This window comes from Sturnus vulgaris, chromosome 1 (assembly GCF_052056855.1).
Source record: "Sturnus vulgaris isolate bStuVul1 chromosome 1, bStuVul1.hap1, whole genome shotgun sequence".
NCBI classification, from domain to species: Eukaryota; Metazoa; Chordata; class Aves; order Passeriformes; family Sturnidae; genus Sturnus; species Sturnus vulgaris.
In genome coordinates this window covers 55723407-55747966 of record NC_142243.1, presented here as the reverse complement: position 1 = coordinate 55747966, position 24560 = coordinate 55723407, and the positions used below count along the sequence as shown (strand labels likewise).

General features: G+C 37.6%; 1 protein-coding gene and 1 long non-coding RNA gene across 4 annotated transcripts in view; one reads left to right on the top strand and one right to left on the bottom strand.

The window, feature by feature from the left end:
* Positions 1-6409, bottom strand: part of LOC148225212 (uncharacterized) — a 30857-nt gene extending 24448 nt beyond the window's left edge. The window contains exon 1 of the long non-coding RNA XR_015804645.1: positions 6297-6409. This is a non-coding gene — a long non-coding RNA (uncharacterized LOC148225212). The remainder of the gene's footprint in view (positions 1-6296) is intronic.
* The window catches only part of CNTNAP2 (contactin associated protein 2), a 1082030-nt gene that overhangs the window by 955550 nt on the left and 101920 nt on the right, over positions 1-24560 (top strand). For all 3 annotated transcript variants that reach the window (XM_088167403.1, XM_088167401.1, XM_088167409.1), the window contains one exon: positions 9886-10056. In XM_088167403.1, the coding sequence (XP_088023529.1) occupies positions 9886-10056 (171 nt within the window). The remainder of the gene's footprint in view (positions 1-9885; positions 10057-24560) is intronic.

Genomic DNA, 24560 nt, shown 5'->3' with positions numbered 1-24560 from the left:
CAGTGACATAAAACTGGAGTGGCACCATAAGAATGAAGATAGTTTTATTCAACTCTAGGTTTGATGTATATCTGAAGTATTTATTAATTTCTGGGCACTGGGACATGAACAAAGGAGTCATTGAAAGTATATTGCTAGGAATAAGCAGTAGAATAGTATGACTTTGTATTAATGCACCTGCTGAATTAAAGTATTACTTTAGGCAAATTATTTTAGCTGTAAGTTTCATGAGGTTAGAGGACTACTATTCACCAAAGGACCTAGTCATATCTTGTGAGTTAAATATTCTCAGCTTTAGCTCAGAAGTCTCTGAAATCAATCCAGTAATAGAAGATCAAGCAAAATAATTCCATGATCTTTGCGAATAACAGTGGCATCAGTGGCATGAAGAGTAGTTAATGTACTACATCAAGAATAAATTGCATCTTACATTTTAATTCTGAAAAACATTTTCCATTGTGAAAGTGTAGCTAGTCTACAAGAACAAATCAGGTGACCAAAGAGCCAGGATACTGAGTCCAAATCCATAGCCAAACACAAGTGATTTTAAAGCCACAAATAGGAACAAAAATATCACTCTAAGCGGAGTAAATGAGAAAATGTAGAGGGGGAGAGCTGTCCATTCTTCTTTTAAAACATCATGCCAGAAAGAGCAAACGGGAATGCAGAAGATATGGATATTGGATCATGTTGGCCAATGCAATGGCTCTGACTCTACAGAGCTCTAGAACTGCATTTCATTGTCCACATACCTAGCCAAGGATCTGGAGAGAAGAGAGCTACCATTACCTGCAGTTCACCTCTGCAGCACAGGGAACAGATTTAGTACCACAGGGGAACCGAATTCTTAAGAAAATTCTTTTTTTTTTACATTATTATCTTTGTGTCTTTGCCTTCCATCTTGCACAGATGCATGATGAACATACGGTGATTATGCAGCATTACCTGGTAAGGAATGGAAAGCTTCAGAATTTTTTGCACAGCTACAAACATCCACCAACATATACAGGACAACAGAGAATCAGATCCTCACAGTAACATGGTTTGTGGACAGCAGCAGGCTCCTGTATTTAACATTTGCCATTCTGGCATCATGACAGGGTTCCTACATAGTGCCTTAACTGTGGAACAGTGGTGATCAAGTTCGTGTTTACAGGTCAGTTGATGTTTAAAAAAATTCCCCTGAAAGGACACCAGTTTGCATGCATCATTAAAGCTCCATCAGCACATTACACAGCTCCAGGTTGTAAACCAGGCCAGATCAGGACCTTTCATTCTTTAGATGGATGAATGTAACAATGCCAGCTGTGACAGGGTATGTATCGTGATTAGGCATTGTGACTAGGAGGCAAGAGTTTTGAAAGATGGTCTTCTAAAGAGGATTGCAGGAAACACAGCAATTGCTGGAAACATTTCTGCATCACTGAATGTGTTTTATTGACCTCAACATTTCCCTGATAAATCTGATTGGACTTTTCCCCCACTCAGCAAATATAGTGACTGGCAGAGTAAAGCAAACTTTCGCATCTGTGTTTATATCCATTGATCAGTGCCTTGCAACTGTTATGTCACTTGAGAATCTTTATGAAAACAGATAATTTATAATGACAGCTGAAAAACTGCTTTCCATCTTACTACAGTGGTAATTTGTTTTATGTCCTTCATTGCTGACCAGAGAACTCAAGTTGATCCCAAATAGAGATGAAACTCATTTCTGAATAACTAATTTAAGGCTTGACTGCATTTGTAATTTTTAAAATACACATACTGTCTCCTCAGCATCTTGTTATGCATAAAATAGTTTGGGGCTTTAGACTTTAGGCCCACGTGAAAAGATGATAAGTTCTGTAATGAGGTCAACAATTGTCACAGCAGTGGCAGGCATGCAGACTGAGAGGGGCCAAAGGTCTGTAAGTGAAGACCAAACAACCTCCCCACAAATGGAGAAGGCAAGGGCATCATTGGGAGGTCACCATCCAAATGAGTAGATAGTTAACCTTTTCAGGATCTCATTTTCAAAGAAGGTGCATGCAATGAACTTCTGGAAGAGAAGCCTTGAGGAATTACTTTGAGTTTCAGGTGTAGTATAGAAATTGAAGGGGTTATATATTTATCGACTGTCTACATGCAACACCATCAGCATGTTTGTTGATTATAGCAAACTGGGAGGTGCTGTTGACTCTCTTGAGGCACAAGAGCCCTTGCAGAGGAATCTGAGAGAATGGATCATTAGGCTTTGATTAATGGGATGAAATTTAATACATCAAAATGCCAGATTCTGCCCCATGGGGCAATGTCAGGCACAAAGCTGGGAGAGAAGTGTCTGGAGAGCAGCCCTGCAGAGAGGGTTCTGGGAGTGTTGGTTCACAGGAGACTCAACAGGAGTCAGCAATGTGTACCCTGGCAGCCAACTAGGCAAACCTCATCCTGGAATGTATAAAACACAGCAAGACTGATGATCCAAAGAGGTGATTATCCAGCCTATATCCAGCATTGTTGGTCTCATCTTGAATGCTGTGTGCAATTCTGGATCCTGACATTGAAGAAGGATGTGAAGGTCCTTGAATGTGTTCTGCCAAGGGCACCAAAGCAGGGGAAGGGGCTGGTAAGAATGCCCTCTGGGTAGTGGCTTAGGGCACTGGGCTTGTGTAGTTTGGAGTGAAGAAGGCCAAGGAGTGATCTCACTGTTCCCTACAACTTCCTGAGGAGGGTAAGTGCAGATGGAGGTGCTGAGCTCTTCTCCCTGGTACCCAGTGCCAGGACCCATGGGAATGGATAAAAGCTGCGTCCATCAAGGAAGGGTCATGCTTGACATAGGGACATTTTTTTACTGGGAAGGTGGTCAAGCCCTGGAACTGGCTTTCTAGAGAAGTGCCTGTCAGTGTTTAAGAGAGTGTTTAAGGACCACATTCTTAAAGACACAATTTAACTTTTGGTCAGCTCTAAAGTGGTCAGGCATTTGGACTAGATGCTCAGTGCAAAAAAAATATCAAGGTATGAAAAGGTCAACGTAAAAAAAAAATTCTACAACCTAGAATTTATCTTTTAAAATATGAGTTGTCTTTAGCATGACAGTAACCGCTGCAGACCTAAGTTTTCTGCTTGGTTAACTCTGAGCTCATGTCTGTATGTACTGATACTCTTAGCAGGTTTTGTTCTGTACTTCTGGATATTCTGCTGTGATGTTGATAAATTATTAACCCATAGCCTAACAAATATATTACTGCTATCTCTAGTTAATCTTTGGGTATGGTAGGGAGTATGGAAGGCCACAGACTTGCCAGGCTTGGACTCAAATTTTGTTTAGATGAAACACCATTATTTTTTCTCTGATGGCCAGAATACTATACCTAGTTTGTTTTACCTTTGCTTATCTTCTTATGGCACAACCCTATTTTATATAGGTAATAGTAAAAAGTCATTACTTTGTGCAGAATGAGTTATTGACGACTAACATAATCACAGAATCATCAAGGTAGGAAGAGGCCTTCAAGACCATCTACCATCAACCCAGCATCACTATAATTGCTTAAATCACCTAAATCATATCCCCAAGTGCCACATGCAGACACCTTTTGTAGGAGTAAATCTTAATCTCCCCTGGCAAAACTTAATGCCATTTCCTCTCACTCTTTTACCTAAGACATGTCAGAAAAGACTGAGTGCTACTCCACTACAAGTCCCTTCAGGCAGTCCCTCCTGGGCCTCCATTTCTCCAGGCTAAACAACTCCACTTTCTGCAGCTGCTCTTTATAAGACATTGTCTAGCCCCTTCTCCACCTTCTTTGCCCTTCTTTAGAAAAGCTCCAGCATCTCAATGTCGTTTTGGAAGCAAGTGACACACAACTAGACACAGTGCTTGAGGTGCAATCTCACTAGTGATAAGTTCAGCGAGACAATCTCTTTTCTACCCTTACTGGCTAAACTATTCTTGATACAGGCCAAGATGGCTTTGGTCGCCTGGGCACACTGCTGCTTCATATATCCATCTTTCAACCCACAATCCCTTTCTCCTGAGCAGCTTTCCAGCTGCACTCCTCCAGACCGCAATGTGAGGGGTTGTTGTGGCCCGGGTGCAGGATAAATAAGAATAAGGGCAGTGGGCAGAGAAATGCACAACTGACATATATTCAGTAGTCCTGAAAACTGGGAACATGGGGTTCTGGGCAAAGAGATACAGGCATAGGAGGATACAAGATGGGGGACTGACTCATACAGGGAACCCTAAACAATTCACCAACAAGCAAATAAATTCAGGACTCGAGCTGGTCAAAATTGATTCTAGGGGTACCAAAGAAATCAAAGATATGAAAAATTACCATATATAGTAAATTATATGTGCATTAAATATAGTAAATGTAGTAGAATAAAATATAGTAGATGTGGCATGGAGTTGCAGACCAGAGAAAAACAAAGGTTTAAAAACACGTTAGCACAATGAAAAAATGACACCAAGCAGATATTTCAGTCAGGAAGAAGCTGCCAGCATTTAGTCGTCCCAGCAAAGGAGAGAATGCTAATGACTTGCTATCATTGCTCTCCTCTCCCCCAAAACAACCCCCACTCCAGCTCAGACTGAAGCTCTGATCTCAGCTCCCCTAAGATTAGCACTGATGACAGAAAAGTACCTTTCCTGCTTTGAGGTCACAGTTATATCTTTCACAACAGAATACAGGTCAGTACAAGAAACACTGCCAATTTTCTTTGACTTCTTAAATAGAAACTCCAACAGCAAATTTGATTTTCATTACAGCCAGTTCTGTAATGGATCTGAAGATTTGAGTCTAAGGTCTGATTGTTGCTGTACTGATACTCAAACTGCTCTGTGTGCACACATAGGTTCCTCTCTCAGAATGGAAAAAGAAGAAAGGAAAAAACCCCCACCAACTTGATTTGTTGAGCATAATTGTATGGATAATCTAAATCCATTACTTTGTGCCACAGAACAGTTTTCCATTCACACATCCATCTCCTCTGAATAGAAGACTATTCTTACATTTTATTCACATAATGGTTCTGATAGATAATCTGTTTTGCTGCAGATGAGGGCCCTGGAGGTTTTTGGTCTATTGTAATACATAAGAGCTGCCTGACACTACAGCATTCATTCTCTAGTGCGATTGCCTAGCAGGGCTAAAAACACTGATGTCTTTTACAGTTCTGGTATTGTCATTATCCATTTCAATGGGGTTTAAATGTAAAAGTGAAATTGATGGTGTTAAAGTATGAATTTCAGTCATGCTAAGAAAGAAGATATTGATGGGAGCCAGCAAGGGAGCTCTGAACAAAAATATTGCAAGGAAAAATCGGAAAGGCTGTTTACTGTAAGGCCAGTGACTCTATGTTTTCAAATTACACAGCTGCCACATATTAAATGATGCCTCTTCATGTTGCATAACTCAGGACAGTGTGTGTTTGTCCCTGTCAGTATTATGGGTCTCCTTCCTTCTTGCTGAGGTGGAACTTCATGGGAAAAATCTTCAAGTCTTAGTTCAGCTTTTTATCTGAGATTTAAGATGACTCCTCTCATTAATTTTTGTAGTAGGCGTGGTTTCTTGTGGCTACAGACTATCGTTGTTCTCGTAAAAATTATACCTTTGCAATTATAGTGCAGCCTTCTGTCTGAGTCTTTACAGAACACTAATAGAGACACTTTTGTACCATACAAAATACAAAGCACACTGTAATTCAGGGTTCGGAAAACTAATGAGAAAGCAGTAAGAATGTTTTGCAGGAGCTTAAGGAGTTGGATTTTAGTTTTCACAGCAGAGAAGTAGAGCTGTGAATAACCTTGATACAAATGGAAAACAGGATCACAAAGTGTTACTTGGTGCATTGAAGCACCTCTGAACTATGGCTCTGATTCCTGCTTGGATCCAGGCAAACATGGTAATTTCCTCCGTGCTGTGGTCAGCAATTGCCTTGCTTGTCTCTATGTGCTTTGTGTCCTAAGGCTTTCTGCCATTACCAAGAAACATGCAACTTTATGACAAACACAGCCATGTCTTGGGGATCTCCACATTTATCTTGAGTTGCAAACAACTGAAAAGGCTTGTCTGGTGTCTTGATTAATTTGTATTTGTGCTTCCATGACAGCAGCATGCTCTGTACCTGTTTAATTGGTTTAAATCAAATAGCGAGTTTAAAACAACAGAACTGTACAACAGAGCTGTGGTCTTCATTACAGAATTATAGTTGAGATTGCAAAGAAGAAAGTAAAATTATAATGTTATATTTCAGAAAATGCAATAAAAGTCATCCTTAGACTCCGGTATTTTTATAAATAAAAAACTTACCATTTCTAGTGTTCCACCTAAATAAACTCCCTTTCCAACCTTCTGTCTGATATTCCTGCTGCCATACCTCTACTCTGTGGTTTAAGTTCCAATCCCAGTTTTCTCCATCTACAGCTTGTCAGCCTAAAGTGGGAGAAAAATGCCTATAGGGTCAATACGTTCAAACCACTTAAGGAAAGAATTGTGATAATGTGCCAAAGGAATTTTGAGGCACAGTGACTCGTAAAAATTCTTAGAAAGAAACTGTAATAATGTATGTAAAGTGGATTTTTCTACAGTATTTCCTTAAGGAATCCATTTCTTATCAAAAGATATCTTTTTGCAATAAAAATTCATGTCTAGCAAAACATTTCTATTTTGCTCTTAATAAAAAGTCATTTTTCCCTGGAAGATGAATGTATACTAGAGTGCAAAAACATAATTTTATCTTTATAGGAATCTCTCATGAATAATCTTTGAAAATGTCTCTCTCAAGATGCAGATTGCCCCATTATGTCTGCATTGTTTGTATTTATCCTCTCACCAATAACATCTGCAGCCAAGTTTTTCTGCAAAGTCAAATCGCAGCATTTTGAATTAAACGTAAAATCCTTAGTGATGGACGTCTTCAGCAGGCTGGATGCAGCTCTAAATAAAAATTGATTCATTTTGTTTCAATAAGAAGGTGATTAAGGTTCCATCTGAACCCACCTGCTTATCTGGCCCTGCAGTCTCACTCAGAAGCAGCAGTCCTTCTTGCAAGCCTGCTGTGGTAAAGGTGTAAAATCTTTGCCATAGGACTGGACCCTGCTGGATAAGCCCACAAACCACAGCAATCCTAAAAACTCAGGAATGTCCAACTTGTTACATACAACTGAAAATTACTGCCCTGTAAAGACAAACCAGCACTTTGGTTATGCACTCTCATAGGTACTTAACCCAGCATTGCAGACTAAAGTCTATGTCAATTTGCATTTAATGATTTCAAGTTTGCAAGATAATTAAAAATATGTAAATACAATACTGCAAAATATATAGCTGTTTCATACTGCAGCTCCTACTCTTATTTACTTTATCACAATATTAATTATAATAATAATATACTGTACTGGTCTCATTTGATGAAGTGAGGTGGCTGGGACACCTTTCCACTGAAGAGAGATTTGTCTCCAGTAGTACTTGAATTTTATAGCTCTCACACTCGCAGTAATTTTACTTGTCACGTGTTCTTCATCTCTTAGGCTAACAGGTTTGGTAATATTCAAGGAATGTAAAGCTAAAAGCTAGGGATCTAAAATACTTATTTAAGTTACAAAGATATTATTCAGGGGAGCTAAATTAGCTCCTGAACAAGATTGTATTAATATATTCCGGGTTTTTTGTCTGAGTCCTGCTTATTTCATGTGAGTTTATTCAGCAAGTAAAATCTTTTTTGAGAGCCTGTAGCAGCTGGCATATCTGTAGGTCCTAGGAAAAGAAAACAGAGATGTCCAGATACATCTGCAAGATGGAAAAGCATATACAAAGTCCATCTGGACCCTGTATTAACAGATTATTGACAAAGCACTCACGCATCTAGACCATGAGCAACCCTAATATTGAGAGAGCACTTCGAAAAGTAAGAAAGAGACCTGAGACCATGAATGAAAATAAAATTCAAGACCTGTTTTATCTGTGCTGCTTTATCACTAGTTATGTTTTCAGAGAACAACCTTGCAAATAATGAGCAGATGTTTCTTGCCCAAGCAGGTTTATGATATGAAGATTATTGATATTGCTATAGAAATCATTAGTAACATTCAATCTGGAAATTACTGGTTTGTATAAGCAAGGTAAATAGTAATACATGTTGAAAACTAGCTGATCTAGCCTAACTGGTTAATTCACAAACTCATATCTGTTTCATAAGTGCTTATTTCTTCCCTTCTCACTGCTCAAATGTGCTTTTACACATATTCACACACAAAATCTCAATTAAAATTTTCCTCCTGGGATGCATTGAAGTAAGTGGAAAGTGGCTCCTTTTTCCAAATACCCAGCAACCTTGAGAGAGGCAGAATTAAATGAAGGGTATGAAATAGTACTATAGGAAGCAATAGTATGCATGTATTTATACCTAAAAACATCTGTTAATTCAGATGTTCAATTTAAATTTGAATAGAGATTAATAATCATTCAACATGACATGGATTGAGCCTGTGGTGTAATATATCATCATAGCTGATCTTCTGAAGCTTCAGCCATCCTCATTCATATTCATCCAGTGCTAACCAGACAAATAATAGCATCATCATTATTATTATCACTATTATTATTATTATTATTATTATTATTATTATTATTATTATTATTATTATTATTATTTCTTCAGTAATCAAACAATGGGAAACCAATATCTGGAATTTTTGACTGGGATGGAAAGTGGTTTATTATTGTGTTTATTAGCTGGTATACTAAGGACTCAGCTGTTATGACATCATGAGTGATATTCTAATAAATTTCTGAAACTGGATAAGCATTCTTGATGAAACAGGAATGAGCTGTTTCAACCTCTCATTGGCTTACTCTATTATCTATATCATCATCATAGAATCATTATAGCATGGTCTGGGTTGGAAGAGACCTTAAAAATATTCTAGTTCCAACATCTCTGCTGTGGACAGGGACACCTTCCACTAGACCAGGTTGCTCAGAACCCAATTCAGTCTGGCCTGGAACACTTCCAGGGATGGAGCATCCACAGGTTCTCTGGGCAACCTGTTCCAGTCCTGCACCACCCTCACAGTAAAGAATTTCTTTCTAATATCTAATCTAAACCTACTGGCTATCAGTTTGAAGCCACTCCCCCTTGCCCAGTTACTGTATGCCCTTGTATGAAGTCCCTCTCCATCTTTCTTGTACCTCCCTTCAGATACTGGAAGGCAACAATTTTGATCTTTTTATTAAGAGAATCTTACCTACTCTTATATCTTATGACTTTTTTTTCTATTGTAGTGCTACATTGCACTGAATTTGACTGTCATTTTAGCTAATAGTAATAGTTATTGAATGTTATTAGTTATTATGTTTCTCCAGTGGGAATGTACTGGGGCTATTAGGCATATATGTTAATTGTTTCTGTATTGATTGGCTTCATTTACTGGCTTTTCCTGTGATTTAAATTGATAGACTTCTAATAGACATGGCTACATTTTCAGGAGGGGGTGTAGCTGTGTAGAATAATTTTGAAGACAGGTAAGTCACACATGAAGCAATATATGAAAGCAAAACATGCCTGAGGTGAGGCAGACACCAAATTAGTGTTTTGCCTCTCTGTCCGATCTCCCATGAGTTCAATGTTACTATAATAAACGTATAATAACAACATTTGAGTATGGCTAGATATGATAAATCTAGAGCTTGAAAATAAATTTACCATTAGCATGCTCTGTCTTCTGAAACCTGACACACCGTGCCCAGAGAAATAAAATGGAGGTAGCAAGAATCAAAGTGTTTGGGTTCTTTCTTCAGCACAGACAGCACTGTAGCATAGATAGACCTTAAAATCTTCAACTTTTCCAACAGCTTCAAGAGAGCACTGCAACATTTATTTCCTGTCTATCCTCTGCAGGGAATTACTGGAATGCGGCTTCTTTCGTTACTTCATCATCTTACCTCCACTTCTCTACCTTCCAAGGGGAAACCAGTGCAGACATCTCTTTCTACTTCAAAACATCGGCCTCAGATGGGGTGTTTCTTGAGAATCTGGGGAACACTGACTTCATCAAACTGGAGTTGAAATGTAAGTATAGGCTTCCTATTACTATTCTCGGCAGTTGAAGTATTACATTGAATAGTAGGTTTCAAAAAATGTGTACCATTTAGTAAAATGTGTAAGCTCTCTAAATCCTGGAAAAACTCCCAAATCAAGCTGCTTGACATGTTTTCAGGTTGCCTTTTGTATTTGGAGTATATTTGAATTGTTTATTGAGGGGAAAACACAAGGAAGAATAAAACTGGTAACATCAATTACAAAAATGACACTGACCTGAAAAGGGTTTTCAAAATTGCATGTCAGAATTATTTCTAAAAACATTACATTTTCAGCTCTGTGTGCTTTTCTATTTTATTTCATGGTTGCTTTGGAAAAAGAGGAAAGAAGGAAAAAAGAGACACTATCCTAATCAGCACTGCAAAGAGCCAAAGAGCCAAAAACTTGCATATGATATTTAAAAGCTATAAAAAATCTCATAAAAATAAATCTTTATCAGCATTATCGGTTAATAAAATCGCTGATCTGAAAAGGAGCATATAATGACACCAAGAGGCAAGTCAATTTTATTATTCAAACCATTTTTAATGGCCCAGGAGCAAACTTTCCAAGGAAGGTGCTGAAATCCTGAGCCACAGCTGAATTCTGAGTAGTGAAGTTGAAGCAGTTGAATTAGGGGGAAACGTGTTTTATGACTTCTTAGTTCTCCCTTGACCCTACCATAAACGGGAGCAGGGAGAGGCCATCTGTGCTATGTGTGGTTGTTATTACAGCCTCTAGGAGCATGTTACAGCCTCCCTGCACTGCAGCACCTGAGCACTGGGAAAAGCTTGAGTGCCTCCTTTTGTATGCATCCTCATGGATGCCAAGGACCCAGATATGAATTTTGATGCACAAAAGTCAGTGAGTCATTAATGTTGATAGAGAAGCAAAGTAATTGGTTTATGTACTCCTAATAAGCTATCTTTTTATGCAGATTTAATGTGATTTTCATACACACATCTAATTCAAAAACAAATAGCCATTTTCAACACTTCCCAAATTTTAAACACACAAATCAGAATGTAGACATTTAGAAATAACCAAAAGCCTTCTTTAAAATGCATTTAAATTTTTCCCTCCAGGTAAGAATAAAATACCAAGTTCCAATTAGGTGATATTTTTTACTTTCTTTCTACAATTAATTTAGTTCACACTTAGTTCACATTGCTTAATCCAATTTCTCTAATCTGCAACTTGTGTGACTCAAAATAGCTCCTATTGAGTTACAGGGAATCGTCTTATTTGTGTTTCAAAGAGGCAAGGCTTTTTAATAATGAAGTGGCAACTATTTCTAATTTCCCTTTGAATTTAAGTTAGATGGGCATCTTCAGAGCTTCTTGCTTTTCAACTTTATGGAAGGTTTTCTCAGCCACAGCAATCAGACCAACCATGCTGTTGGGCACTTAGCTAAAAAGTGACACTATCAGTGTATAAAACTGACTTGACAGAAACTAAAATTCTTTTGAGCTTAGCTCAGGGTAAATAATAGTCATGTTGCAGTGGCTCACTGAATAGATGTACCAGTTCAAGAACGTAGCAGTGTACTCAGAGTATCATTAAACAGGACTTTAATTTTAAACCTATGCTTCAGATCTGCTGACTTCTCTGTGACCAGGTATATGCATAAATTTAACTTCTGCCTCATGTCCGTGAATCTAAACTTTAGATTATAAATTCTTGATGGAAGAAGTTGAAATATCATCTATAAGAAAAGATGAAAAGCAACTGTAAGAACTATGCAGACTGTATTTGCTAAAAAATACAAAGCAGTTCATTTGATATAGTTGCATTTGCTCTACCCTTTTTCTCTAGAAACTATTTCTTGAAATTTTCAGAGCCCCAGAAAAAGGCCTTTCTGTGACTTAACTGTTCTACAGGTCACAACTGAATAAGAGCAGAATATTGTGTGTTCAGTAATAAAGAGAAACTCACCCTTTCTTCTGAGTTACATATTTATTAATGAATGATTGTTTTACATATATTTTGGGGGTCTTTTTGTTCTAGTCTGCACCTATGGTTTTCTGTAATTCATTTAAATGAAGAGTAAAGTTTCAGAATTTCAGAAGTACCTTACATGGCTCTACAGTCTACTCTGCTGTTTCTTAAGCCTGTTTTCTTTTTATAAAGTCCTTTAAAATTAATGTGTGAATTTGTTCCTTAATAGGAACATAAATTTAGGTTCATAAGGTAGTAAGCTTCTGAAGCTTTCCTTCGGCAAGCTTTTTAGCTACCTATCACATTCTCTAATAGAACAGCTATTTTGTATTAAAGGTTTGTTATGTAATGACTATCACCACATATTTACTGAAAGCCGTTGTGCTTCACTCAGTGGATTGCTTTTGTCTGCCTTCTCATACAGGTACAGTTCTGTCTCATTGAAGAAGAATGACTTCCTACAAAGCCTGTTCTTGATTTCTTTACTTTTTACCATTCCAAAAGAAAAATGTTAAAATCAGCATCTGCATGTACAAATTTTATTTTCTTTTTCCCTTATGTGTAAATTATATGTATGTGCCTGTAATACGTGGTTAATGATGCATAAACATAGCTGTATAGACCAGAAACTGAAAGGTTCTCCAGTATCCAGTATTTTAATCAACTTGCTACACTTGGTGAATGCATTAGGGAAACAAATCATTCAGTCTATTAAAATTCTTAGCTTGAAGTCTTTGGAAAGGAGTTTGCATGTTTTATTCTGAGCACAAAAGTTGCTACTAGGAACACTCATTAAATTATTTTACTGCATGCTGTCTTTTAGTCTAATAATTCTTAAGTCTTATATTGTCTTAGAGTCTAATAATCACGCAAATTTTCTAACTCTCCAGATTCATATGAAAAAGAGGTGACATTTGCAGTATCTTGAAGAGTAACTATATGTGCCTTCAGCAAAACCTCAGGTTTCCATCTCTCAGGAGGTGGAAAACAGAGGAAGGAAGGGAAGACCATGCTTCTTTGATTTCAGAAATAGCTTTTCCAAACAGCTGATGAGGAACAGTCATAAACAGGGATAAAATGCTACTATGAATGTGGCTGAAGACTATAGCCATTTGATTTGTCAAGCAACTCCTCTGGCAGGCTTGTAGTTGTCATCATGCATGGAACAGTTGACAGAGATGTAGAATCGCCTGAAGCCTCTATTTTTACATACAACAGTAAATCTACAGAACTCCATTATTTTCATTGCTGGCTGGTCAGCTAACAATGGCTAGGATTGCCTAGAAAGGTGGTAGTTGAATAAGGTATTAATTTTTCTGTAAGGCAGAGCTTCATTTCCAGATGTTTTTAAAATTAAAACTGTTATTTAGAGTGAGAAAGAGAGGATGCATCCTCTTTTAGAGCTTTCCTATATGGTTTTGTACAATTATGAAATATGGACTGAAGATTTTAGAGTTATGACTATGAAAATTTAGCTACTTCATTCCTGAGATGCTTGTCAAATAGATCACATTTGAATTTTCTGTTCAAGAGATATCCCAAGTTTTGGAAAAGATGCATTCCTGAAAGCAAAATTTGAAGGGGGTATATTTGTGGTAATTTGGGAAGAAACATCTACCATCACTGTTTCGGGAAAACTTTCTTAATGACACATATAATTCTAATGAAAAAGACATTCTACTCACTTCTCTAGCTCCTCTCCTCCCAGTATCTCCAAGCAATCCACAGACACTAATGAATTAAGTCTCACTGCTACTATTCTGAAGTAAGTAAACAGCAAGTCACTTTTGCAACAGAAAAGAAAATGAGGCTTAGAGATAAAGGTCAGCTTGTGTTTGAGCCTGGCATTAACATGTAAGAAAGGAAAGATATTTCTTATTATTTTTTGTAAAAAGCTAGAAACATTTATAACTACTGCATTCAGGGATGTCACTTGACTGATAACACCTAAAAGTGCCCTAATAGTCTCCCCAAGGAGTGATCACTGAACTTGGCAGCTGTGAAAGGGATCATGCAGAGTAGCTCGCTAATGAGGGCAGTGGCATGTCCTCAGGATGCGAGTACTTGCTCTGCAGGCCAGGGATACTTGCAGCACTCTTAACATCTGACATTTGCACATGGAAAATCCCGTGCTGCTTCTGGTGCTCAGCTGTTTCTACACTTCTTGTTTGAGACATAAGTATCTGCTCCAAAATCAGACAAGAAGCAATAAAAGGCTAGGGACCATGATTCCCATGGCTCTTTGGTTCTGCCCAGACAGTGTTCATTGCTCCAGGCTGAATGCTCTAACACATGACTATATTTTCTTGCAAATTTTAATAACTCCATCACGTCTTTCTCCAGAGGCATCCTAAAACATAATTCTACCATATCAACGGGTTGCCCACAGGATGCTCAAGATCTCGTATGTTAAATACAGCTTATGTTTTCCACTGCTTTGTTTTTCACCTCAGTAGGGGAGCTGGTATGACCTTCATTGTTTCTTTTAATTGAGTTGTTATTTTGTTTTCCTAGCAGAAGATCGCTTTTCTGTAAAACACGCCCCTAGGACTGCATGTTGCATTAGCCACATGTCAAAGAATGCATAGGACACTGAGGAATCTCTTCATCCCAGAGGCCTGCAAGAAGTTATTAAATTAAATAGAAAAACATTTCAATTCTTCAGGGAAATTTATGATCCAAATATTTTTACAATAGTACTTGCAAACTCTCATCCTATTCCAGGACAATATGAAAGTTATTACAGGACAATATGAAAATTTCAACAAACAAAAAGAAAACCTGGTGTGAAGAACTGCAAGCACCATTCTTTGAAAGACAAGATTCTGTTTCAGATAAGGCAGGTGATGCAGAAATGCCTAATATCCAAACAAACCAATTTATGACATCTGAGAAGACTAGTTCCACCTCTGTTTTGTTCTGAATTAGAAGATGGGGATAAGTACCCAGTCTGGCATGTGGGAGCAAGCCAAAGGCAAACAAACAATCCAGCTGGGGAAAAGGCTAAAACTGACCAGTGGAAAATCTTAGTCACAGGGCTGTGGGGAAATTAAGGCCATCAGTAACTCTTCTGTATCTGGTGTGGATTTTAGTAGTCTATAGTTACAGGTTGCTTTACTTTGGTGTCCCTCAATGTCAATATGGCATTCATGATCCTTCACTATGTAGTGCATCCCCTCAGCATTACCCCTCTCCTTTCAAGGGTAATTGGACACCTTTCTCATTGCCATAAATGCCACTTTAAAAGTCATTTTATGTCCAATTTCTTATAAATCAGCTCACACAAAGTTCAAGGTGGGAAGCAGTTGGCATTCAAAGAGCATAATTGTCCCTGACTTTGCACTAAAAACATGCAGCACATGGCAAACCACTGTTGGCACTACCACTCCGTAGTTCATCTCAGGCCTTTGTCCTTAATTTCCAGTCTATTTCCTGTAACATGCTGACAATTGCAGAGGCTTTGCTAATTCTTCATGTGTGCTAATCATCTGTATGCAGAAAGTAAATATTTACTATGCTGCACAAAAGTGCAAGATGCTATAGGCATATGACAGGAGCAAACCTTCTGGGTCCATGAGTTTAAGTCCTCACAGTCACAACCAAAATGCCTAACCTGTGTCTAGCTCCCTAAATTTATGCAACTCTCTGTTAAAACAATTTGATTCTTTGCCATCTAGACAACTGTTTCAGACTCAACATCTTTGTTTTTTAGAAGTCTTCTAATTCCCAAGAGTTTGATTTGCATCTTTTCTTCACAGCCATCCATTTTGTATCAGTATTTTTCTTTGGCTGAACTAATTGTTTTCAGTTCTTAGCACTGACTCTCCATTTTTATGCTTATGGTGCAATCATATCTTCTCTCAGCTTTTAATTGCTATGTCAAGAAAGATGAACTCACATAATTTCTTCTCATACTTTCTTTTGTTCCATTCTCTGGTTATGCTAATAAGGTTCTTCCTACTCATTGCACCTTGAATTCTTTCTTAAACACAGGTAATCCAAACTACCCACATTAATTCTGATAATGGTTTACCAGTGCCCTCTACAATGACATTAATTCTCGTGCTGCCCATTTGTCGTAAGAATTTTTGGCTGATTACACTGGGACACTGTTATGTATTCTTTTCTGACCTCTCCAAGATTGTGTTACTGGCAAAAAAAAAATGAATAGACATATGCCGACTTCTTGTGCAAAGGTATTAATTATAATACCAAATATAATTTCGCCCAAAGCAAATTAGAGGTCCTCTAATTTTCTGATGACCTAGCCTTCACTCATCTCATCAACAATCTCTGCAATTCTGTTTTCGGTCTCTGCTTTTTTGGAATACAATCAAATATGCTAAATATATAACAATTCTCTTCTTCCAAAATTCAGAGGGTTTTTTTTAATCAAAGATGAATATATATTGTGTCGACTTTGGTAAACTCATTATATGCTTTCATATTGTTTGTGTCTGCCTCACATTAAACAATGATGTCTTTTTCACTTGCTGATTTTACGGGCAGTCTTACCTTTATTGATTGCAGGATAAAATCTTGTCACTAAGTCACTAAAGACATGGTAATTACATTAGTTTACATATTCTTTGTTATGTACCTGTATACCTGTAATTTGAAGTAAAAAGTCACCAAAAAAACTCTCATCATGTTATACTTTATGCAGGCTGATGTGTACCAGAGCCAATCACAAACAGCTCCCCCATCTCCAGAATACATCAGTTATGAGAGCATCCAGACTGTTCCTCCTGCAATTTCCACCTGTTGTTCTCCTCTTGGGACAAACCTCTTTGCCCATCGGAGAGAGCAGAAAAGAGGGGTGGGGGAGGATGCACATGAAGACCTGACTGTCTTTTGTCACTGTCACTCTTACCTTTAAACCCGATCACATCATGCCATAACTTGTAATGCCATGAGTGAGGAAATATGAAAGGGTCCAACCAAGCTTCATTGTTTCCTGAGTCTATATGGCCTGAATTCAACAGGTCTTCTGGGCCTAAATTATTTAGATATTTTTGAGAATCATTCTTCTAAGTGGATAAACAGAATCTTGGTACTCTGAAAACTACTCTTCTTCTGTAAGTTGAGCATTTTAGAAAAAGTGTTAGCAATTGTTCTGTTAGCCTATTGAAAGTCTAAATTAGTCTTTAATGGTTTTACCAAGGCAATTCAGTTTTAATGTAGAAAAAGGTTTTCTGTGACTAGACGATTATATATCATGAAAGTGGAGGTGTTTTTAAAATGGTGCTAAAAATATTTATGCAGGTAGTTAATTTAAATTATGTCAACAGACTGTTTCAAGTAAATGTAATTATTTTCTCCTTAGGTGTTTTTAGGTAGATGCTCAATGTTTATATAGAGTTTTGGCAACAGATTTTCCTAACACTTCGCAGCATTTAATTATGGTTTAAATGGTAGTTTAAAAAAACCCAGTTTAAATCATGATGGAAATTAATTCATTTTTAAATTATGTTCAGTTCAGGCTCTGCCTTTCTATCTTGCCTTGCTACAGTTGTTCTAAGGAAAATGAATATTTTTGCTCACAACTTTTCATTTAGAAACTTTGCACACATAATTTCTTACATTTTAAATGGAAAGAAAAGTTTCATGTAAAATTTTGTTTAAAAGTTAATAAAATGGTAATCTATTTTTTAAGAGCATGAAGACAGTTACTATCACAAGGCTGCCATAACACTATCTGCATAATTTAGATTTTTATACCCTCTTGATGTAAATGTCTTGACTTTGTTTTTAAAATAGAGCTTTTTGTCTCAAATCATGCACTGCAGACAGCTCTATACTAGTATGAAATCTTAGAAAGAAATGCTTTATATATAGATAAATCCTCTCACTCACCCTTTTATGTTTTCCACTGCTACAGCAGGAAAGAGAACAGGTCTCCTGTTGGCTTTACATTTCATGAGACTCATGCATACTCAAGCAAAATAGTTCACAAAATGTGGCTAACCAGGCAGCTCCCTCACTCATGTACTGCATCAAGTTTTCTACCTCTAATTACCATGAGGTCTGAGACCTCCAACAGGTCTGTTCTGTTTCCCACTCTTGTACCAATCCACGATACTTCTGGTTTATATTTTTAGTAGATACTTCCTGCTGCAGGATAAAAACCAAACAATACCAAAGATATCTTCTTCCATCTTGGGAAATCTACCCTGGATTTTGACAACTATAAATTATTACAAGTATATTTTCCAGAGTGGAAGATCTTTGACTCAAAATTTTGATAAACGTTTGAGTTGGCTGGGACACATTCAGTTGCATCCATCTACCCCACCCCCTCACACACACCCTTTCCATATACAGAGTTACTACACGAAAAACAAACTTTAGTCATATTTTTGGATAGCCTTTTTATATTGTAGTAGTAAAGAGCATAGTGCAAGAGAGTCCTTACCTTGAATGGTGACCCTGGACAGCCACAGAGAAATAGATAGCCATGAAAAATTGCTCATAAAGGAGGCACTACAAATGACCAAACCCTACACAGCCAGGCAGAAAAATCAATAAATTTATATCAACATGAGACCCTGCTCTGATGCAAAAGTTTTTCAGTAGCTACCACCCAGGCACCTAAACACCTTTACAAGTTTTAGTCTACAGCAGAACCTACAGCTAATAAACAAATTACAGAATAAGGAAGGCACCACAGAAGAGGAAGAAAAGGACACAGGGAATGTGCTTTCATAAAAGCACATCACAGAAGAGTGACAGTCTAGATGTCTAGTTTTCAAACCTGCACCAGGCTCTTACCACTTTTAGAATGATGTACAATTTACAGTTATGACTGATTTTTATTATATCCAAATGTGACATATTCGAGAGGGGTGTGGATATCCTTGTGTCTTTTTGTAAGCACTTAAACACATTGCTCAGCAGCTTCAGAACTGTGTCAAATTCATAACAATTTTTCATAGTAAAATAAGCCACTCTCTCCTCTCCAAAAAACTCTCTGATACTTTACCATTCTCAGACAAAATCTCATTTCGTGAACATTACCACCTGCTTATATTTTGCCTTTCATCGAAAAAAAAAAAACAAACTATCACTTACACAAAACCCTTTATATGCTGCATGGGAGAACTCTGTTCTGATGTCTTGGCTTCTCCCTTGTTGTGCTGCCTTCTGTTGTACAGGAGCAATTCAGATTTATCGTAAAGTGCTGCAGTTAAAAGGATATAATGAAGTATATTATAAGCCACTACAGATAGGAGAACATACATCTCCCCTTTTCCACTCAGTGCACTGACTACAGTTCCCTTTGTATGAATCATCTGTCACAAAAGGGACCAGGAGATACTGCTGCTGTATTTTTTTAAGCATTAGTAACTCTCATGAGATTAATCAACAGACCTTCAATGAGTCACTGTTCGTGTCCCTTCCTTCATTCTAGGCAGCTAAGTATTTATTGGAAGAGAGCTGCCTGGATGGGAGGTAACATCAATCTGAAATTGTATTTATTGCCTTAGAATTAAAGCAAGTAGTTGTTTTTCAAGTCCTGCTCCAACCATCTAATGTTTGACTTTAAACAAGTCATTTCACATCTCTTTTTTGTTGGTTCCTTTTTTATGCAGGACTGATAAATTTTTTTTCTTACCTGGCTGAAGATTGCTGCATCAACTAAAATACAACCATAAAAGTATGGAAGTTGTTTCCAAGTGTTTATCTACAAGACAGCTGCAGTGCAATTAGCATAACTGAAATAATTAACAAATAATGATAATAAATAATTATTTTCTTAGGGTATATTTGGCTTTTGCATGGTCTTTTATGAGAAAATTTGGAACTTCCATTAACTCTTTTTTTTTTGTCCCCCAAAGCAATCTAATGTACTGTGTAGGAAGACTAGTATTTATGTTTGAGTGGTTCATTGGCAGTTGAGATTATTTTTAAATTAGATAAAATAACTTAATTATTATCAAAATCAAATCCTTCCTTATCTTTGTCCTTATACAGATGTTTACTCATTATGAAAAAGCTGCTCTATTGGATTCTAGTCTCCCTTCATACTGAGCTCCCATATAGCTATGACTTTCCAAAATATTGCAAGTTGTCTGTGTAAGTGCTTGTCTGCCAGTAGAAGGGGAACTGCTGTCTATCTGCAAGATGAGAAAAGCCAAGACCATTTGTTTTGGGTTTTTTTACTACCTTGCACCTGGAGAGATTTTGGCCAGTTTCAGGTAGCCTGTGTGCAGTGTAGTACAGTAGTTCTGACTTAACTGGTACCGTACTTCTGGGTCACCTGGAATATTTAAGATTAAAACCACAGGTGCAGATAATGAATTTCAAGGCTCAGTATGGATACAACAGGCAAAAGTTATTACAGTAGAGAGAGTTTATTCCAACACAGGCAATGAAAGAACAAAAAAGCAGCTAGTTATTCAGTTAGACAGACAGATATATGGAAATATATTTGAAATTAAATTATGAACGAATTATTTTAACATACTTAATTCCCATTAGATTTCAGTAAAGATGCTTTGTTTCTATAAACTGAAACTAGAATTTAGGCTTATTATCTGTCCAGTTGTTGAAATTAGTGGTCCAGTTGTAAATCTTACTAGAAAGAAGATACTAAAGTATCATGAAGGAAGAAGGACAATAATGCACTAAAGTTCACTCCTTTTATATATATAGAAAAACAACTTATTTGTGTGCAGCCTAGTCTTATAATGTAACAACATATGCATAAGAAAACAGCAGCTATTCCTGAATCAGGTCGACATCTCTCAATGGATCTAGTTCCCTGTCCATTCTCAAAGAAATGTCACTACAAGTTTAAGTTGCCAGCTGTAGATACTGCACACAGCAGAGACTAATCAAATGCCTTCAGGCTCCAGGCAAAAAAATATGAGAGACCCACTTTAGTGGGTGATCTTTCCTGCATTCAGTAAAATGTTTTCCTGTTTTCCTTTATTTTTCATTCTGATATTTTTGGGGGTTTTTTTGTGGTGTGGTGTGCAGGATACTTTAAAAATTTCAAGATAAACTAAAAGGGTCATAAGAAGTTTCAGACATTCTGAAGAGTCATGTATTCCTAACGAAATTGCACAGGAATTGAATAAATTCTGTTCACCATAAATGAGTTTCTTTAGTCTTTGGGGAAACAAAACATCCTTAAATTACTATATTTATCTTTTCTGAATATTATGGTATAATTTCTTCTTAAACTTTAATGATTAAAGTCATACAGCTATACATGTTTTCATTCCTTTACCTTTCATTTATAAGTTAATTTCATTTCTCCTTTCTATAAATGTTTCTAGACTTCCTATGACTGACAGTAAAATGTGTTTAAAAATATTTCCTCCAGGCAGCAAGAATTTCACTGAGAGAAATCAGTAATACTGTTACAGAATGTCAGAAATCACTAATATTTAAAATTAACTTTACAGATATATCTTCAAAATATTAATACCAATAGCTGTAGACCTCTTACTATACTTCCTTTTTTGCAAGGAAGTAGTATTTTACCAATATGCATGGAAATCTCTCTTCCCACGCATCACAAGTCCCTGAACATCAGAGCAGGGATTGGGAGGAAAAGGTTTCTCTCATTGCAACTCAACTCAACTTTAAGATCACTTGAGGAGCGTGAAAAAACATGGGATTGACAAGATGCATCCCATGTTGCTGAGAGAATTTGCTGCTGTAGTTGCCAATTTATGTCCTGTGATATTTGAAATACCATGACACTCAGGCAAAGTCCCCAGTGACTGGAGAAAGGTAAAAATAACCCTGGGAACTACTGGTCAGCCTTAACTCTCTGCCTGGTAAGATCATAGAACAGATCCTCCTGGAAGCTATGTCAAGGTATATGCATGACAGGGAGGTAATTAGAGACAGCCAACATGGCTTCACCAAGAGAAAATTGTGCCTGGCTAACCATCAGCTAATTCTCTCCAGACTCTGGGAAAACATCTCATTGGGTCCCATAGACTTATGCACATTCAGGTTTCTCAGATGGTCACGAGCCTGATCTCTACTTATAGTGAGAAGTGCTTTGCTCCCCCAGTCCCCATTCTTACTGTCCATCCACTCAAGAGGCATGGAAAGAAAGGTTGTCATTAAAGACTGAGGCAAAAGAGGTGTTGAGTACCTCAGCCTTCTCCTCATCCATTGTTACTAGTGTTCCACCACTGTTTATCAGGGGTGGGTGCACCTTCTTTGACCTTCCTTTTTGGGTTAACACACTTGTGGAAGCCCTTTCTGTTACTCCTTGCATCCCTTGCCAGCTCAGGTTCAGTTTCACCTTGGCCTTCCTCACCCCTCCTTACACAGCTGTATTTCATCTCTATACTATACCCAGGTTTCCTGTCCTTGTTTCCACTGCCTGTGCATTTGCTTCTTTCCCTTTAATTTAACCAGCAGTTCCCTATTCAACCATGCCCATCTCTTGTTTTCCCTGCCTGATTTCTTGCTCCTGAAGATTGCCAGCTCTTGTGCTCTATGGAAGGCTTCCTTAAAGATCTGCCAGCTCTGCTCTGCTCCCCTGTCCCTCAGCGCAGTCTCTCTGGGAATCCTGTTAAATATCTCCTTGTAGAGCTGGAAGTTTGCTTTCCTAAAGTTTGCCTAACTTCACTCCTTACCTGATCCATATATCTCAGGACTTCAAACTCCACCTGTTCATGATTCTGATGCCTTGAGAGGCTACTTAGAAAAGAGACTAGACAGTGTTAAAGGAAAATAGTAGGTATTTATTATAAAGGCCTTCAAAGGATACACCTTGGGCAGTACAAGAGCTCGGCTGTGACTCCATCCAAGATGGATGCTGGGTCACGAGTTTTCACACTTTTATACGTTTTTGTCCATTTACATATTGGGGTTAATTGTCCAATTACAGCTTCAGGTTAAGAAGTCCCATCCTCCCAAACTGCTCTCCTCAATTCACTGTTGTTTATACGTTTTGGGCCCAAAGCTGCAACAGTGTCCTTGGCTCTCAGGCTGGAAAGTGATTGTTTTGTCTAACTAAACTGTGAAGAGAGCTTGCTAACACTTTATATGAAGTTCAGAGTTATATACCAATGCAGTACAGAATCTGGAAAATATGAAAGCTAAAACTTAAGACATCAATCCCTTCAGCTCAGGCTGTCTCCAATCTTGATGTTCCCAATTCACTCAATTACATTGGTGTCCCTCAGACACAGATGGATTGTTCATTCCCTAGAAAATATCAGCTAGTCCTAAAGGTTCAGAGAAACACTGAGCCTCACTTGTATTGTATCTTGGGGATGGATTTGCACATGAGAAGTGGGTCTTATATAATGTTAAATCAAATCAATAGCTTTACTCACCCCTTTTTTCCTTCTTAGCACTTACATAAATGACTGCATAAGATTCAAAATAATGTAAAGTTTTGTAATTTTTCTTTATTTTACCTGTAATCTGCAGGCAAATATAGAATGTGTCAAGTCTTTATGTTAGAGAGATATCTGAGCTGTTTCTGAGGAAGATACAGCATGTCCACATAAACTAGCACTCGGCTATGCTGGGATTGATCCTTGGTGCAGTATAGTCTCTCATTAGAACTAATTACTGTTGGCACAGCATCATGCTGATGCAGCTGTGCAGCTTCCAGAGCTGGTTAATTTGGCACTTAGTTCAGGGATGACTGAAGTCTTGGGCATGGATGTGCACTGTGATTTGGTCAAATGAACGAAGCTTCTGCTCATTAGTTCAAACGGACTTTTCGTTTGGGAATTAGGTAAATGATGAAGCCATTCATATGCTTAGTCCTTATAAATACAGTCATGATTTTTGACAACTACCTGATTATTAACAGAGAGCCAAGCTACACGGTAATTCCTGCATTGCAGTCAAGCAACTTGGATCAACAATTTTTCTCGGTTATGTTGCTTTGGTTGCTTTAATTTTAAGTCATGTCCTTTGAGAAGTGGCCTCTTTAAAGCAGATCCTGTGTTCCAATATGGCACTTCAGGGTAGCATCTGTAGCCCTTTCCACCTATTTCTGGCAGCCAGGAGCAACCTACCAATGTTGTTTCCATGTCAATTTTAGTATGGCCTCTCTCAGCCCTGTGCAAATGAGGGCACCAGGGAAGGTAATTTAGAGAGGACTTTGTGAAACTGTCTTTAAACTCAAATATCTAAGTGGGAAAGGTGGACAAGATACTTTTAAATCCTGGAATGCTTCCTTTTCTATCCAGAGTCTATTAAGGGGGGGCGGTTCCAATAACTACATATATCAGACCTGATCTTGACCATTTGATAGATTTCATATGAAGATGTATAGACCACTATATCTAGAAATATGTATCATCTCTCTTTTTTTATTAATTTTTCTTTCATTTTCAATCATTTCACTGAATTCTATTTACAGGTTCTGACAGTGAGCCCTTTGTCAGTGGTGTATCTACAAACAAACTGTCCAAGATTGGCAGATTTTGCCCTTAGAGAGCTACAATATTTTCAAGCTGTTGTTTTCTCAGAACAAATATCTGTCTGGAAGATTCAGTTTACAGTTTATAGATTATTGTTGTAAACTATTTTACAGCCAAGTGAGTGAACTCTGATTCTTAGAT